The sequence below is a fragment of the Babylonia areolata genome, chromosome 14 (assembly GCF_041734735.1).
Source record: "Babylonia areolata isolate BAREFJ2019XMU chromosome 14, ASM4173473v1, whole genome shotgun sequence".
Taxonomy (NCBI): Eukaryota; Metazoa; Mollusca; class Gastropoda; order Neogastropoda; family Buccinidae; genus Babylonia; species Babylonia areolata.
This window is the reverse complement of record NC_134889.1, coordinates 23,422,771-23,440,546: the sequence shown is the minus strand read 5'-3', so window position 1 is coordinate 23,440,546 and position 17,776 is coordinate 23,422,771. Positions and strand designations below refer to the sequence as shown.

General features: G+C 44.6%; 1 protein-coding gene across 2 annotated transcripts in view; it reads right to left on the bottom strand.

Moving 5' to 3' along the window:
• The window catches only part of LOC143289929 (hemicentin-1-like), a 226,991-nt gene that overhangs the window by 93,628 nt on the left and 115,587 nt on the right, over positions 1-17,776 (bottom strand). For both annotated transcript variants that reach the window (XM_076599184.1, XM_076599186.1), the window contains exons 24-31: positions 17,202-17,483; positions 15,806-16,031; positions 13,923-13,981; positions 11,856-12,140; positions 8,481-8,584; positions 5,851-6,031; positions 4,026-4,307; positions 1,511-1,614 (exon numbers count right to left, since the gene is read on the bottom strand). In XM_076599184.1, coding sequence (XP_076455299.1) covers positions 1,511-1,614; positions 4,026-4,307; positions 5,851-6,031; positions 8,481-8,584; positions 11,856-12,140; positions 13,923-13,981; positions 15,806-16,031; positions 17,202-17,483 — 1,523 coding nt within the window. The remainder of the gene's footprint in view (positions 1-1,510; positions 1,615-4,025; positions 4,308-5,850; positions 6,032-8,480; positions 8,585-11,855; positions 12,141-13,922; positions 13,982-15,805; positions 16,032-17,201; positions 17,484-17,776) is intronic.

Sequence of the window (17,776 nt, the reverse complement as noted above, 5' to 3'; positions counted from 1 at the left end):
GCCTCACCAACCACCTGTCACAACACAGCCATCACATCACATCACATCATGGTGCTTACAGCCTCACCACTCCACCTGTCACAGCACAGCCATCACATCACATCATGGTGCTTACAGCCTCACCACTCCACCTGTCACATCACATCATGGTGCTTACAGCCTCACCAACCACCTGTCACAACACAGCCATCACATCACATCATGGTGCTTACAGCCTCACCACCCCACCTGTCACAGCACAGCCATCACATCACATCATGGTGCTTACAGCCTCACCACCCCACCTGTCACAGCACAGCCATCACATCACATCACATCACATCACATCATGGTGCTTACAGCCTCACCACTCCACCTGTCACAACACAGCCATCACATCACATCACATCATGGTGCTTACAGCCTCACCACTCCACCTGTCACATCACATCACATCACATCACATCATGGTGCTTACAGCCTCACCACTCCACCTGTCACAGCACAGCCATCACATCACATCATGGTGCTTATAGCCTCACCAACCACCTGTCACACCACAGCCATCACATCAAATTAAATCATGGCGAGCGCAAAAGCGGAGTGGTTGAAGGGTTGGACTTTCAATCTGAGGGCCCCGAGTTTGAATCTCTGTAACGGCACCTGGTGCGTAAAGGGAGGAGATTTTTTATTGATCTCCCAAGTCAACATGTGTGCAGACCTGCTTGTGCCTAAACCCCTTTTGAGTATATACGCAGGCAGAAGATCAAATACGCACTTTAAAGATCCTGTAATCCATGTCAACGTTCAGTGGTTTATGGAAACAAGAACATACCCAGCATGCACACCCCTGGAAAGGAGACTGAAATACACATCAAGAGTCACTATGAAATACACATCTAGAGTCATACTGCAATCAGAACTACACACAGGGAAAGGAGACTGAAATACACATCAAGAGTCACTATGAAATGCACATCAAGAGTCACAATGCAATCAGAACTACACACTGGTAAAGGAGACTGAAATACACATCTAGAGTCATAATGCAATCAGAACTACACACAGGGAAAGGAGACTGAAATACGCATCAAGAGTCACTATGAAATGCACATGAAGAGTCACAATGCTGACACACATAACTCTTCACAACATGAGAAAAAAAAGGTAACTTTCCTAATATTTTCCCAAATAACCAACCAGCTGGATAGCTGACATTTCTAGATTGTAGAAATTAATGTTCTTGCTATCAGCCTCTTTGTTTTTCTCCTGCAATGAATCTGTTGTTGATGCTGTTCTTTCTTTTTAAGTGTCTTTCTTTTTCCGTGAATAATTATACAAAAATATACGAGTAGTCATATTTTTGTGCCTTTTTTTTTTTTTTAAATCAATTTGTACAAGAATATTCTACATATGTTGTGTATTTGTTGATTTTATAAAAATTTGAACTAAAAGGAAGTGAAACGAAAAAAAAAAAAACCAAAAACCAAAACAGAACAAGCTGACAGGCTTCAGTTAAGGGTCTCCATACCTCAGGAACAGGGATGCCAGAGACGGGGCACTCCAGCACCACCCACCGGTCAGCGATGGTCTTGGGGTTGTACACCACATTGGATTCATCAATCGTTGGCCGCACTGGGGGAAAAAACAAAACAAAACATACAAAACCCAAAAGGACTGTCATAAAATGAAAAAAAAAAAAAGAAAAAAAAGGGTACAAAGACACCCTCAAGGCCAACCTGAGGAGCTGTGACATATCACCCAACCTTGGGAGAGGCACTGAAAGACTACGTACGACTAATGGAGGCTGGTCTGTGCAAAGGGACTGAACAGTTTTGAGGCAAACAGCTCTTCACAACAAATGTTGAGGCAGACAGGGAGACAGCTCTTCACAACAAATGTTGAGGTAGACAGCTCTTCACAACAAATGTTGAGGTAGACAGCTCTTCACAACAAATGTTGAGGCAAACAGGGAGACAGCTTTTCACAACAAATGTTGAGGCAGACAGGTAGACAGCTCTTCACAACAAATATTGAGGTAGACAGCTCTTCACAACAAATGTTGAGGCAAACAGCTCTTCACAACAAATATTGAGGTAGACAGCTCTCCACAACAAATGTTGAGGCAGACAGGGAGACAGCTCTTCACAACAAATGTTGAGGTAGACAGGTAGACAGCTCTTCACAACAAATGTTGAGGCAGACAGGGAGACAGCTCTTCACAACAAATGTTGAGGCAGACAGGCTGACAGCTCTTCACAACAAATGTTGAGGTAGACAGGCAGACGGCTCTTCACAACAAATGTTGAGGCAGACAGCTTTTCACACAAATGTTGCGGCAAACAGGGAGACATCTCTTCACAACAAATGTTGAGACAAACAGGGAGACAGCTTTTCACAGGGAGACAGCTTTTCACACAAATGTTGAAGCAAACAGGGAGACATCTTTTCACAACAAATGTTGAGACAGGGAGACAGCTTTTCACAGGGAGACAGCTTTTCACACAAATGTTGAGGCAGACAGGGAGACAGCTCTTCACAACAAATGTTGAGGCAAACAGCCCTTCAAAATAAACAGGGGCAGCACAAACAAGTGACTGTGCCTCTGGATTCCTTTCCCAGCAATGCTTGAAGACAGTTTGTGTTCATCCAGGAATTTATGTGGAGTGTTAGCCTTGAGGTAACGCGTCCGCCTTCGAAGCGAGAGAATCTGAGCGCACTGGTTCGAAATCACACCGGCAGTCAATAGTTTATTTTCCCCCTCCAATAGACCTTGAGTGGTGGTTTGGACGCTAGTCATTCAGATGAGACGATAAACCGAGGTCCTGTGTGCAGCATGCATTTAGCGGACGTCAAAGAACGTACGGCAACAAAAGTGTTGTTCCTGGTAAAACTCTGTAGAAAAATCCACTTTGATAGGAAAAACAAATAAAACTGCACGCAGGAAAAAATACAAAAAAATGGGTGGCACTGTCATGTAGCGACGTGCTCTCCTGGGGAGAGCAGTCTGAATTTCACACAGAGAAATCTGTTGTGACAAAAATAGTAATACAAATACAAATACAAAATACAAATACAGGTCTTCCCTCACACCTGAGGACCAGTACTCCAATAGAAGATTCAGTCTGTTTCGTCTGTTCATCGGTCATGGCAACAAGATAGTGATTAAAAAAAAAAAGTTGAATGAAGTTGCAATCTTCAGTTTGATTTTAAATCAACATTTACCACACATAGAACACTCTTTTATTCTTTAAAAAGGAAATTTTCTATCTAAAATTACGTTTAAATAACATACTTACCGTGACCCAACTAGTGCAGACTCCGGCAGGGGTCTGACATTCCTGTCCTGTGCAAACTACTATCCGCCTATGCGGAGAAAACGAAAGCAACTACGGTCGAGAACCTCACAGAAGTAGGTAACCTCCCCGTTGTCCCGCTGGCTAGCGCCCTCTTTTTCCGGCAGCCATCATGTGCTCTTCATACAGCTAATTTTTTTTCGTATTTTCTGCCTGTCTGTCGATTCTCTGGTGTTCTTGTTTTTTGTCAAATTATGTCTCCAACCAGGTCACATAATTATGTAGCTCGATTGGGCAATCGCGCTAAAATTAAGGCGCGATCGCAATCGATTCGCTGACACTCTGAGCCCTCTACTCCTGGCCCTCTCAACAACGCCAACCCGCCGCCTCCTCCACTTCCTCCGCTCCCTCCGGTCGACTCCAGACCTCCACCACCTCCTCTGGTGACTTCTAGAGGTTTGTTGCCACACACTCAGGTCAGTGTTGCCTTAATAGTCATTTTTATCGATCCACAAACAAAAGCCTTACACATCAAAAAGGTACAAACATAAAATCATGTCACTGTGAAGTGATTACAGGGATGAGAACTGATTTCTTTTTTGTGTGGTTTCAGTCTGAAGTGGCTGTATTGTGTCCACAAAAAAAAACATTCCCACTTTCAAAATCTTTCTTCAGTCTGATTTCAGACAATAGTCTGCAGATTCCTACAAATTCACCAAAGACACCCTTTCCAATTTCCTGGCCACCTACCTAGCACCTTGAAGTCAAAGTTGGCGCGGTCTGAACCAGCCGGGTTTTCTGCCAAGCAAGAGTACTTCCCCGTGTCCTCCTCAATGGCGTTCAGTATCTGCAGCTGCACGCCCCCGTTGGTGACCCTGACCCTGGGGTCAGAGGTGGGAAGGTCTCGACCCTCCCTCAACCAGGTGACATTGGGGAAGGGAATGCCGTAGACCGGACAATCCAAAGTGGCCGTCTGACCTTTGATGACGCGAGGGTTGGGGTCAAGCAGGTCATCCGTGATGACTGGCGGAACTGTCAGACAGGGAAATCAACCAGTGATATGTGTGTGTGTGTGTGTGTGTGTGTGTGTGTGTGTGTGTGTATGTGTGGGCTTGTGTGTGTGTGTGTATGCGTGTGTGTGTGTGTGTGTGTGTATGTGTGGGCTTGTGTGTGTATGTGTGTGTGTGTATGTGTGGGCTTGTGTGTGTGTGTGTGTGTATGTGTGTTTGTGTGTATGTGTGGGCTTGTGTGTGTGTGTGTGTGTGTGTGTGTGTGTTGTGTGTGTATGTGGGGGGGGAGGGGCTGGGGGGGGTATGTTCGTGTGTGTGTGTGTGTGTGGGGGGGGGTGGACGTGTGTGTGTGTGTGTGCGTGTGCGTGTGCATGCCAGTGTGTGTGTGTATTAGTGTTAGTGTTAGTGTGTGTGTGTGTGTTGATGTGTCTGTGTCTGTTTGTGTAAGTAGGTATATTTGCGTGACAAGAACAGGGTTTAAGGGTTTAAAAAACAAAAAACAAAAACAAAAAAAAAACAGCCTGATGATCTTGTTATCTGCACCTCTCTGTCTGTCTGTCTGTCTTGCTCTCTGTCCCTGTCTTAGTATGTCTGTCTGTCTTGCTCTCTGTCTCCCTCAATCGTGACAAATGTCCAAGTAATACTTGTGATGGTGGTAGTCACTGTAGTATATTGCAATCGCCACACGTAGATTTCAAAGGCAGTAACAATACTGTACCTTTTGAACACCCGGATGTTTCTGGAACTTCTATACTGATGACATCTCTCTATCTCTCTCTCTCTGATTCACTGTCCTATCCATCTGTCAATCTTAGTGTGTGTGGGGAGGGAGGGGGTGCTGTCAGTGTGTGTGCGCGTGTGTATGTATGTATGTGTGTGCGTTCATTTTGTATACCCTTCTGCATGAATACCTTTTCCTTTCATTTATGTGCGTGCTATTTGCAACAGATGTAGATTAGCAAGGACAGATTGGAAGAATAGGCTATGCCTAAAATCTTAATCCTTGAATAAAAACGTTTTGAGTTCTGAGTTCTGAGTTCCCTGACCTAGTCTGTCTGTCTGTCTTTCCCACTCTCCCTTGATCCGGTTCTGTGTGTGCACAACATGAGTGAGGACTGAATGTGTCACCACTGCAAAAACATCCTGCAGACTCTCTCTTTCTCTCTCTCTCTCTCTTTCTATCACTCTCACACACACGCACACACACGCTCACACACACACATGCACACACACAGAAGTACACCCAACCCCCCCTTTCCACACACACACAATGCCCACACACACACATGCCTACACATACACACACACACACACATGCCCACACACATGCACACACAGACACACAAATACACCCCCCCCCCACACACATGCACACACAGACATACAGACACACACAGACATACAGACACACAAATACACCCAACCCACACACACACGTCCCCCCCCTCCCCAAACCCCCACACACACACACGCCCCCCCCCACCCCACCCCACCCCCACCCCCATCCTCTCCCCAAACCAAACACACGCAAGCCAGCCAGCCCCACCCCCTCTCCCGTGGTTTACCCCAGACTTGCAGCTCAAACTGCTGATCAGCCTCCCCGGCCTCATTGGTGGCGATGCAGCGGTACATCCCTGTGTCCCCGACCACCGCACTGTGGATCTCCAGGCGGCGGCCTCCACTGGTCAGCTTCACATGGTTGGCGGTCTCCACATCGATGGGCTGGTTGTTGTGGAACCACAGAACCTGCCGGGGAAAAGATCGGGGGCCATGATCTGTGTGTTGGTCAAAGAGACACTGACACTGACACCGACACTGACACAGGTTTAATTGTGAAGGCCACCGGCCCATACACAAAGGGGTGGGGGATACAAAGGGGCAATTTGATTCACTCACACACACACATACACACACACACACACAAAAAAAAGTGTACTGTACGTGAGTGACCAATAACTGGATGAAAAATACATAGCATGTTCGTACTCATCATGTTTGTAGTTATACTAATTCATTCATTGTGTAGATTTGTCTCTAAATTTTAAAGCGTAATAAGTGTACATAGCAAGATTTCTCTGGAAGGTAACACATGGGGTTTGTAGAATAGGAAACAATGTATTGTCACTGATATTTATGAACTCTGGAATATATTTCTGGCGGATATGACCGTATTTAGGACACACAAAAATGAAATGGTATTGTGCTGGTCAAAGAGAGATAGAGAGAGAGAGAACGCTGAACACTGAACACAGAAATGTTTTAATGTCATTAGCTATAAAGCTCTAGTGACACAGTAGGTACTAATCAGAATAAAATGGTGCAAAATAGATCAAATGGAACAGAAAGGAAAAAAACAAAACTGAAACAAAATAAACTAATAAGAGATCTGCGACACTTTGGCACTTTGTCATTAACTTAAAGTACATGTGACAGGGGGGTAATGTGCCTTTTTTTCAGATGTTCGTCTCCAAGGTTTGGACAGTACACAGAAAACAAAAGTGCATATAAATCATATAATAAATATTTATGTATGTAACGTCGACACATATTATATCAATACAAACACATACAAAAGAACTTATAGATCATGAAATAATTATTTATGCCTGAACATCAAAACCCATTATATCAATACGAACACATCATATAATTACAATGTCAAGATTGACCATCCAAATGTAGCCCTTCCTTTTTATCTATGCTTTTTTCCTCATAAAACCCATACTAAGTTTTAATTGATTAATCAGTATTTGGACCGATGGACGTTTTCCGTATATTTATTGCCTCAGATACATATTTTGCAAGTGAAACTATCATATCTTCATTTTCTGCCATCAGTATGCCAAACAAATCTTTTCTCTGCACTGGAGCTGTATTGAAAAGGGTACAATTTTTTTCGCAATTCATCTATCTTTTGCAGTTAAATATGAAATGATTTTCATCTTCTGGGCTTTCGCCACACATTGGGCAAAGAGAAGTTGCTTCGTCTGAATCAAACCATCTTCTGTTGGCATTGAGTCAAAGTGCTCTCAATCTGATCTTCGCAAAGCAAATTTCATGCCATCTATCTGTTACAATCTTCATATACTTCTCTGCTTGAAAAATTGATTTAAATGGATAGAACTATTTATACCTATCATTGCTTTCTATTTCTCCGTGCCAGTTTTGTTTGTAACATTCTATAGTATGTGGGCGCATACTAGCGAACTAAAGTGGGTGCACCTGCCTACAGCCTCATGAAACAGCTGTCGATTTCTGGCAGAGAGAGGACATGGGCTCTCAAGGCAATGGCAGAAGCAGTAGAAAAGAGTTCTGATCGGGGAGAAATGAAAGTAAGCTTCATTAGGATTAAATTTCCCTTCTCAAACTAGGTGTACGATGGCTCAGTGGTTAAAACGTCTGCCAGAAAAGGTGACTCAGTCCTGAAGTGGCGACCACCCTGGAGGCGCGGGTTCGAACCTGCTGAGGACCCCCCCCCCCCAATTTTTTTTTTTTAAAGAAAAAGAAAATGTGGCAATACAAGGGCATCCAGGAGTCCTCACCTGGGTGCGGCCCGGCCCCCTTACTGAGGGGGACTTCTCTGAAGACCTTGTACTGTCCAGCTCTCCCAAGAGTTTCCCATCTTTAAGTTCCAATACAAAGCCACTCTTGTGCCCTACTCCTTGGCACATCCAAACGAGACTGAATCCATGTTCCATTAGTGTTTTTGTGATGTGATATACCCAGTTTGAGAGAGAAAGAGGGAAAGAGAGAGAGAGAGAGATACCCAGTTTGAGAGAGAAAGAGGGAGAGAGAGAGAGAGTGTGTGTGTGTGTTTGTGTGTGTGTATGTATTTGTGTGTGTGTGTGTGTGTGTGTGTGTGTGTGTGTGTCTGTGTCACTGCATACATCGATGGGCTGGTTGTTGTGGAACTACTGAGCCTGCCATGAAAAGTTCGGGGCCATGAGTTGTGTGTGTGTGTGTGTGTGTGTGTGTGTGTGACTGTGTGTGTGTGTTAGCATGTGTGTGTGTGTGTGCAACCATTCTCCTATCAAAAAAACAGGCTTTTTTTTAATTTTCACACACAGTATCTGTGCTGTCCTCTTTCCACTTATTCACACAAGGAAAAAAAAATCTTGTCCTGATAAAACATTCAAACAAATTAGAGAATTGGAGAGAATACGTTGTGCGGAAGTCAGCTAAAGGAGCAAGGTACCTGAGGATCTGGCACGCCGATAGCCGGGCAGTCAATGAAGACAGTGGAGTTCTCTATCACTCGCGGGTACAGCTCCAGTCCATCGCTGGGGATGGTGGGTGGTACTGAAAAGTCAAACCATCCATGGTCATTTACATCATGCATCCACAGTTATCAGCCCTCGACATCAGTTCATTCTTCTTCTTCATTTGGGGGCTGCAACCCCCACGTTCACTCGTATGCACACGAGTGGGCTTTTACGTGCATGACCGTTTTTACCCCGCCATGCACGCAGCCATACTCCGCTTTCGGGGGTGTGCATGCTGGGTATGTTCTTGTTTCCATAACCCACCGAACGCTGACATGGATTACAGGATCTTTAACGTGCGTATTTGATCTTCTGCATGCGTTTACACATGAAGGGGGTTCAGGCACTAGCAGGTCTGCACATGTATTGACCTGGGAGATCATAAAAATCTCCACCCTTTACCCACCAGGTGCCGTCACCGTGATTCGAACCCGGGACCCTCAGATTGAAAGTCCAACGCTTTAACCACTCAGCTATTGCACCCGTCGACATCAGTTCATTCTTCTTCTTTTTCTTCTTCTTCATTCGGGGGCTGTGACTCCAATGTTCACATGTATACATGAGTGGGCTTTTATATGTATGACGGGTTTTACCCCCACCATGTAGGCAGCCATACTCTGCTTTCAGGGGGCTGGCGGGGGGTTGGGGGGGGGGGGTGGGGGGGGGGGGGGGGTTGCATGCCCAGTATTTACTTGTTTCCATAACCCAACAAATGCTGACATGGGTTATGGGATCTTTAACGTGCGTATTTGATCTTCTGCGTGTGTATACACATGCAGGGGGTTCAGGCACTAACAGGTCTGCACATCTGTTGACCTAAGAGACAGGAAAAATGTCCACCGTACAGGCGCCATGACTGGCGCTCTCAACTGGAAGTCCAACGCTTTAACCATTCAGCTGTTGCACCGGTCACTTCATGCTAAGCATTGTGTTTGAATTTTTTTTTACAGAATTTAATAGGGAAATATGTTTCCTTATCTTATATAAAACAGTTCACAACTACGCCCACCGTCTCTCGCACAATCCATCCTCATACACACACGCGAACAAAATTTCAAGTTCAACAGAACTACCTTGCACATGATTAAGAAAGATTCAGAGTTTCACTTTCAGTTTCTCAAGGCGGCATAACTGCGTTCGGACAAATCCATATTCGCTACAACACATCTGCTAGGCAGATGCCTGACCAAAGCATAACCCAACACGCTTAGTCAGGCCTTGAGTGCATGCTTATATATTTGTGTACCCATCAGAGTGGATTTCCTCTACAGAATTTTGCCATAGGACAACACTCTCACTGCCATGGGTCCTTTTTCAGTGCCCCAAGTACGTGCTGCACACGGGACCTCAGTCTATCGTCTCATCCGAATGACTTCTTCTTCTTCTGCGTTCACTCATATGCACACGAGTGGGCTTTTATGTGTATGACCGTTTTTACCCCGCCATGTAGGCAGCCATACTCCGTTTTCGGGGGGGTGCATGCTGGGTATGTTCTTGTTTCCATAACCCACCGAACGCTGACATGGATAACAGGATCTTTAACGTGCGTATTTGATCTTCTGCTTGCATATACACACGAAGGGGGTTCAGGCACTAGCAGGTCTGCACATATGTTGACCTGGGAGATCGTAAAAATCTCCACCCTTTACCCACCAGGCGCCGTCACCGTGATTCGAACCCGGGACCCTCAGATTGACAGTCCAACGCTTTAACCACTCGGCTATTGCGCCCGTCGTCCGAATGACAAAAGACCAGACCCTCCGTTTGATTTTCCAGTCAAACTTGGGAGAAAGGGCGAGAGCAGGGGATTCAAACCCAGAGCCTCACGAACTCTGGCAGCTGAGCGTCTCAACCATTCTGCCACCTCCCTCCTGCAGCAGTAAGCGGATTGACTGATCACTCCACGCCACTCACTCACTCACTGCGTGCCACGCTTACTGTGATGATAACAATGATAGTAATATTAACCTGAGGAGAAAGGGCGAGAGTGGGGGATTTGAACCCACACCCTCACGGACTCTATATAGGTAGCGGCAGCCCGTATGGCCGATGCCAAGAAACCTATGAAGGCCTGTAAAAATGACAAATTTTGAAGTGCTTTTTTCTCAAATTTGATTTCATTTTGTCAAAAAATATCCAACTGAAATAAATATTTATCATCCCTATTTTATTTTTCATTGTGTTAGTTTTATGCAATGCATGAATGAGTTCACAGACAGAAGGAAAAGAAGAAGACTGTAATGCGGTACAACCATCCTGGTTCAATGGCGGCCGGCGTTTTCCTGAGCACAACACAGTTCATTTCAACCACACAGTAGGAAAAAAAAAAATCACACTACTTTCCATTCATTGCTTACTAACTGAAAAACTGGGTGATGTGAAAGGCGAAAGTTCAAGGAAAACTTCCACATGTTTTTTTGTTTTTTTTTCAAGCCTTGGGTGAAGTACGGTAGTTAGATCTGAGTGCAAAGTTATGGGAAATTTTCGGCTATTTTCCAACAGCCTCGTGCAGTTCAAAATGAAATCAGACCTTACAGGTTACTGTATGAGCGGTAAAGAGCATTTTCTGCTGATTTCAGCGAAACTAAGATTTCTGTGCTGCACAGCTGAGTGTCTTAACCATTCAGCCACCTTCCTTCTGCAGCACTGAGCAGACTGACTCATCACTCCACACCACTCACTCACTCACTGCGTGCGATGCTTTCCGTGATGATGATAATAATAATACTGATGATAGTAAATATTAACCTGGGAGAAAGGGCGAGATTCTTCTTCTTCTTCTTTGTTCGTGGGCTGCAACTCCCACGTTCACTCGTATATACACGAGTGGGCTTTTACGTGTATGACCGTTTTTACCCCGCCATGTAGGCAGCCATACTCCGCTTTCGGGGGTGTGCATGCTGGGTATGTACTTGTTTCCATAACCCACCGAACGCTGACATGGATTACAGGATCTTTAACGTGCATATTTGATCTTTTGCTTGCGTATACACACGAAGGGGGTTCAGGCACTAGCAGGTCTGCACAAATGTTGACCTGGGAGATCAGAAAAAGTCTCCACCCTTTACCCACCAGGAGCCGTCACTGTGATTCGAACCCGGGACCCTCAGATTGAAAGTCCAACGCTTTAACCATTTGGCTATTGCGCCCGTCAAGGGCGAGATTCAAACCCGCACCCTAACTGACTCTATATTGGCAGCTAAGTGTCATAACCATTTGACAACCTTACTCCAAAGAAGATAAAAAATAATTAAAAAAATTAAAAAAAAGTACCTTGCACACAATAAAAAAAAACAACAAGAAAGTACCTTGCACGCCCAGGTTGAAAGAGTCCTCAGCCTCCCCGGCAGGGTTGGTGGCCAGACAGGAGTACTGACCGCTGTCCACCACCTTGGCCCGTCGGATGAGCAGCTCAGTGCCCCCCGCCCTGATGTCCAGGTTGTCATCCCTCAGGACGTCCAGCTCCTCCCCGTCCTTGTACCACAGGATGATGGGGGGAGGCACGCCGCTGGCAGGGCAGTAGATGGTGATGGAGTTGTTGGCGATCACCTTGTTGTCATAGCTGATCCCCTGGATCTCAATTTGGGGCGGAACTGGCGGGAAAAAAATGCAAGGAACACACAGTAGAATAATAATAATAATAATAATAACAACAGACAGTACTTCTATGGCCAGTGATCACCTTGTTGTCATAGCTGATGCCGTGGATGTCAATTTGGGGCAGAACTGGAAACACAGAAGGGACACAGTAGAATAATAATGATAATGATAGATAGTACTTGTATGACACAAACTCCCCCTGTAATGGGATGTGAGTGCCTTATGGAAGGAACACACAGCAGAATAATGATAATGATAGATAGTACTTGTATGACACACAAACTCCCCCTGTAATGGGATGTGAGTGCCTTATGGAAGGAACACACAGCAGAATAATGATAATGATAGATAGTACTTGTATGACACAAACTCCCCATGAAATGGGCTCTAGGTGCCTTATGGACAGAACACATGGTAGAATAATAATAATAATAATAATAACAGATAGATAGTATCACAACAGATTTCTCGGTGTGAAATTCGGGCTGCTCTCCCCAGGGAGTGCGTGTCACTACACTGACAGCGCCACCCTTTTTTTTCTTGTATTTTTTCCTGCATGCAGTTTTATTTGTTTTTTCTACTGAAATGGATTTTTCTACAAAATTTTGCCAGGAACAACCGTTTTGTTGCCGTGGGTTCTTTTACGTGCGCTAAGTGCATGCTGCAGATGGGACCTTGGTTTATCATCTCATTCGTATGACTAGCGTCCAGACCACCACTCAAGGTCTTGTGGAGGGGGAGAAAATATCAGCGGCTGCGCCGTGATTCGAACCAGTGCGTCAGATTCTCTCACTTCCTAGGCGGAAGCGTTGCCTCCAGGCCATCACTCCGCTATCTGGTACAAATTCCCCATGAAATGGGCTCTACACGTCTTACGGGAAGAACACAATGTAGAACAACAACAACAATAATAATAATGATAACAAGAGAGGCAAGGCCTTCAAGACTCACTTGTGATACACTTTAAAAAAAAATTCAAGCTTTTTAAGATGAGAAAGATCAGTTTAAAGCAAATTAGGTCCCCTAGCATTAATTACAGAGTAATTTCCCTTTTTTACTATCTGCACCAAAACGTTTGCAAAATAAATAAAACTTCCATGCTTCGCAAAAGAAGTTCCTGTTTGAACAAAAAATGATAATAATGACTGCTCTTGTTGTTGGGTCAGAATATCAGATCAAAGTGCCAAGTTTAGAGAATACAAAAAAATATAAATATAACAGTAAATGCAGTTTGCATATAATTAGGCTTCATTTTTAATTTTTTGTGTCCATCCCAGAGGTGCAATATTGTTTTAAACAAGGTGACTGGAAAGAACTGAATTTTTCCTATTTTTATGCCTAATTTGGTGTCAACTGACAAAGTATTTGCAGAGAAAATGTCAATGTTAAAGTTTACCACAGACACACACAGACAACCGAACACCGGGTTAAAACATAGACTCACTTTGTTTACACAAGTGAGTTAATAATATAAAAATAGACAGTACTTGTATGGCACAAACTCCCCATGTAATGGGCTCAAAGTGCTTAACGGAAGGGACACACGGTAGAATAATAATAACAGATAGTACTACATACCTATATTTGCACAATCACACATGTGCATGGTAATGCACACATGCACGCACACACAGGCAAACACACACTAACACCCACACACACAGAAACCCATACCTCACCCCAACACACAAATACATGGACACATGCACATACACCCATGTGCACGCAAAAACACACACACACACGCACACACACACACACACACACAAACTCACCATAGACATCCAAGGTGAAGTCGACAGCGTCATCTCCAGCTCTGTTTCTGGCAGTACATCTGTAACACCACCGTCACAAACTGATCATCACTGTCACAACAATGGTACACAGACACAGACATTCTTTTCACACTCTTCAATCTACAAAGTTTCAGTTTCAGTTTCTCAAGGCGGCATCACTGCGTTCGGACAAATCCATATACGCTTCACCACATCTGCTAGGCAGATGCCTGACAGCAGCATAACCCAACATGCTTGTCAGGCCTTGGGAGCATGCTTATATATTTGTGTACCTATCAGAGTGGATTTCGTTTTACATTAACTTTGTCAGAGGATAACACATTCGTTGGCATGGGTTCTTTTTCAGTGCACCAACTGCGTGCTGCACACAGGACCTCAGTTTATTGCCTGATCCAAAAGACTAGACACTGTTTGATTTTCCAGTCAAACTTGGGAGAAAGGGCGAGAGTGGGATCTGAACCCACACCCTCACGGACTCTCTGATTGGCAGCCGAGTGTCTTAACCATTCTGCCACCTTCCTCCATCAGTTAACTTATTTCATCCCAAATAAAACTAAACAAACTCACCACTCCAAACTGAATGTGTAGTGGAATCAATGATCAGTCATGAATTATTGACCAATCAGTGAGAAACAGACAGACAGACTGCCAAACAGAAAGTGGTGCAGTTAAATGTAAATGAGGTGTGTGTGTGTGTGTGTGTGTGTGTGTGCCGTGGAAGCTGCGATACACAGACTAGAAATGAGTGTGTGGAGGAGGGGGGTAGAGGAGGTGCAGGGTAATGTGTGTGGTGTGTGTGTGTGTGTGTGTGTTGGAGCTCATGTACGTTTATATGTATTTGACTGTGCTTTCACATCTGTGAAACTGCATGTTTGGTGCATATCTGTTATGCATGTGTGGGTGTATGTGTGAATGTGTGTCTTCATGTTTTACATTTATTTGCTTATTTATCATCATTGTTGCCTTATTTATTTATTTATTTATTATTAATATTATTTTATTATTATCATCATTACTACTACCTTTTTTTATATCATAATTATTATTTATTTATTTATTTATTTATTTATGTAAGCTTATCTATTATTTATTCCCTTTTTTTTTTCTCTCTCAAGGCCTGACTAAGCGCGTTGGGTTACGCTGCTGGTCAGGCATCTGCTTGGCAGATGTGGTGTAGCATATATGGATTTGTCCGAACACAGTGACGCCTCCTTGAGCTACTGAAACTGAAACTGAAACTGAGGTGAATCACTGAGACAAGATGAATTACTGACCGATCAGTGAGAAACAGCCAGCCAGCCACATGACAAGCTAATCTGCATACATATCGAAAATGACGTCACAGGCAATACAAGTGGAATTTCTGGGAGCAAACTAGATCCCGACAGCGGCTTTTACTGCTGCTGAAGTGACTGAAATGCTTCAAACTGAAGGTTTCTACATCGACGAGGATGACGAAGACGTTGAATAAAGTATCTGCAGTAAAGAAAGCTACCAGGAAGAAGGTACTGACAGTGACTCAGCTTCTGAGGGCTGTGAAGAGAGGCAGGTGGTGGGCGTACACACGACGTGAGGAGAGGGGTCAGTGGGTCAAGTACAGGGAGTTTCATTCAGTTACTTTGCGTTTTGTATTTTTTGTGATTTTTTTTTCCTAACCCTATCATCTGTAGGGAAAAACAAGGGAGAAAACTATTCGTCCGGATTGAGTTAACCTGTGACAGGGGCACCCTCAGCTGTCTCCCACCCCCCACTAACAGTTCCCCACACCTACCTGTACAGCCCCCTGTCCTTGACCTGTGACAGGTGCACCCTCAGCTGTCTCTCTCCCACCCCCCACTATCTATACAGTTCCTCACACCTACCTGTACAGCCCCCTGTCCTTGACCTGCGACAGGTGCACCCTCAGTTGTCTCCCACCCCCCACTATCTCGTAGCGGGGGTTGTTGGTGGCATCCAGGGGCACGTTGTTGCGGAACCACTGGATCTCGGGCTGAGGGTTGCCTCTGGCTGGGCAGTTAATGATGGCGGTGGCGTTGACGATCACCTCAGGGTTCAGGTCCTTCCCATTTGTCGTCACTTTGGGTGGCACTGTGTGTGTGTGTGTGTGTGCACAGAAGTGGGATGGATTTAAGTAAAATGCTGTGACTGGCTAGGGGGAAAGAAAAAGAATCATGCGCTGACGTGCACACACACGTGATATACAAACATGTTCACGCAAGAATGCACAAACATATACACACAAAACACACAAACACACACACAGTGCAGTCATGATGACGTTGTTATATGTTCACTCTTTTATCATACACACACACACACACACACTAACAAATATGCACATTTATTCATACATGCATACACCAATGCATACACCTGTATAAGCACACACTACAACTACACACACACACACACACACACACACACACACACACACACACTTGAACTGCACACACACACACACACACACACTTGAACTGCACACACACACACACACACACACACACTTGAACTGCACACACACACACACACACACACACACACACACACACTTGAACTGCACACACACACACACACACACACACACACACACACACACACACACTTGAACTGCACACACACATAGCAAGATGATACAGTCAACAGAAGCTAACATTAAAAAGAGATTGGCATTGATACTGAATGTTTCAATTTTCTTCCAAAGGAGAGTGTAGTATCAAATATGTAAAAATGTGCTGTAGAATTATTCAGTTATTTATATTTTATCTTTTTCTGTTATCAGTGTTGTTCTTCTTCTCACTTTAATGCCTTTTCCCCCCTCCCTCTCTCCTCTCCTAAATGATAACACTCATATGTAAAAACCAATACTCTCAACAAAAAAAGTCTTTAATCACCAGTATGTGTGATAGGACATCAGTATGTGTGACAGGACATTAAACAAAATTCATCATCATCATCATCAGGAAGCTGAACAACACAAGCAAATATACCACCACAACCCCCCCTCCTCTCTCACACGTCTCACCCAGCATCTCCACACTGAACGTCCCATCTCCCCACCCCACCCCCGAAACAAAAACAAAAAAACGGAAAGCAAACGACACAAGCGAACATGCCACCACATCCCCCTCCTCTCCACACATCTCACCCAGTATCTCCACCCCTCCTCTCCACACACATCTCACCCAGAATCTCCACCCCCTCCTCTCCACACACATCTCACCCAGAATCTCCACCCCCTCCTCTCCACACACATCTCACCCAGAATCTCCACGTTGAAGGTCTTCTCCGCCTCCCCAGCAATGTTCTCTGCCCTACAGAAGTATCTCCGGGCATCCTCCGGCGTGGCCTGCCGGATCAGCAGCGTCCACCCCTCGTTCTCCAGCACGTGCTTGCTGCTGTTGGTCCTGATGGCCACGTCCTGCTGGAACCACATCACCCTGGGCAGGGGGATTCCAAAGGCCGGGCAGTTCAGGCGAAGGTCATTGCCCACCACCGCCTCTGCTTCCTCAGCGACTCCCGGATTCTCCACGGAAGGAGGCACTGGTTGGAGCAGTCAACAGAGCTTGTAGCAAAACCTAACATCAGGGTGTGTCTTAACACTTAAAACTGTATTGGCAAAATGACTTACTGGAAACAGGTCACTTTGATTTTACCAAGGGACACAATTCAGAGAGTGTGTCACAGCAGGCAGACATATCCATATACACTACAATACATGCACTGTAAAAAAAAAAAAAAAAAAAAAAAAATTATATATATATATATATATATACACACACACACAAACACACACATACATATACATACATATGAACATAAATGATTTCTTTTTT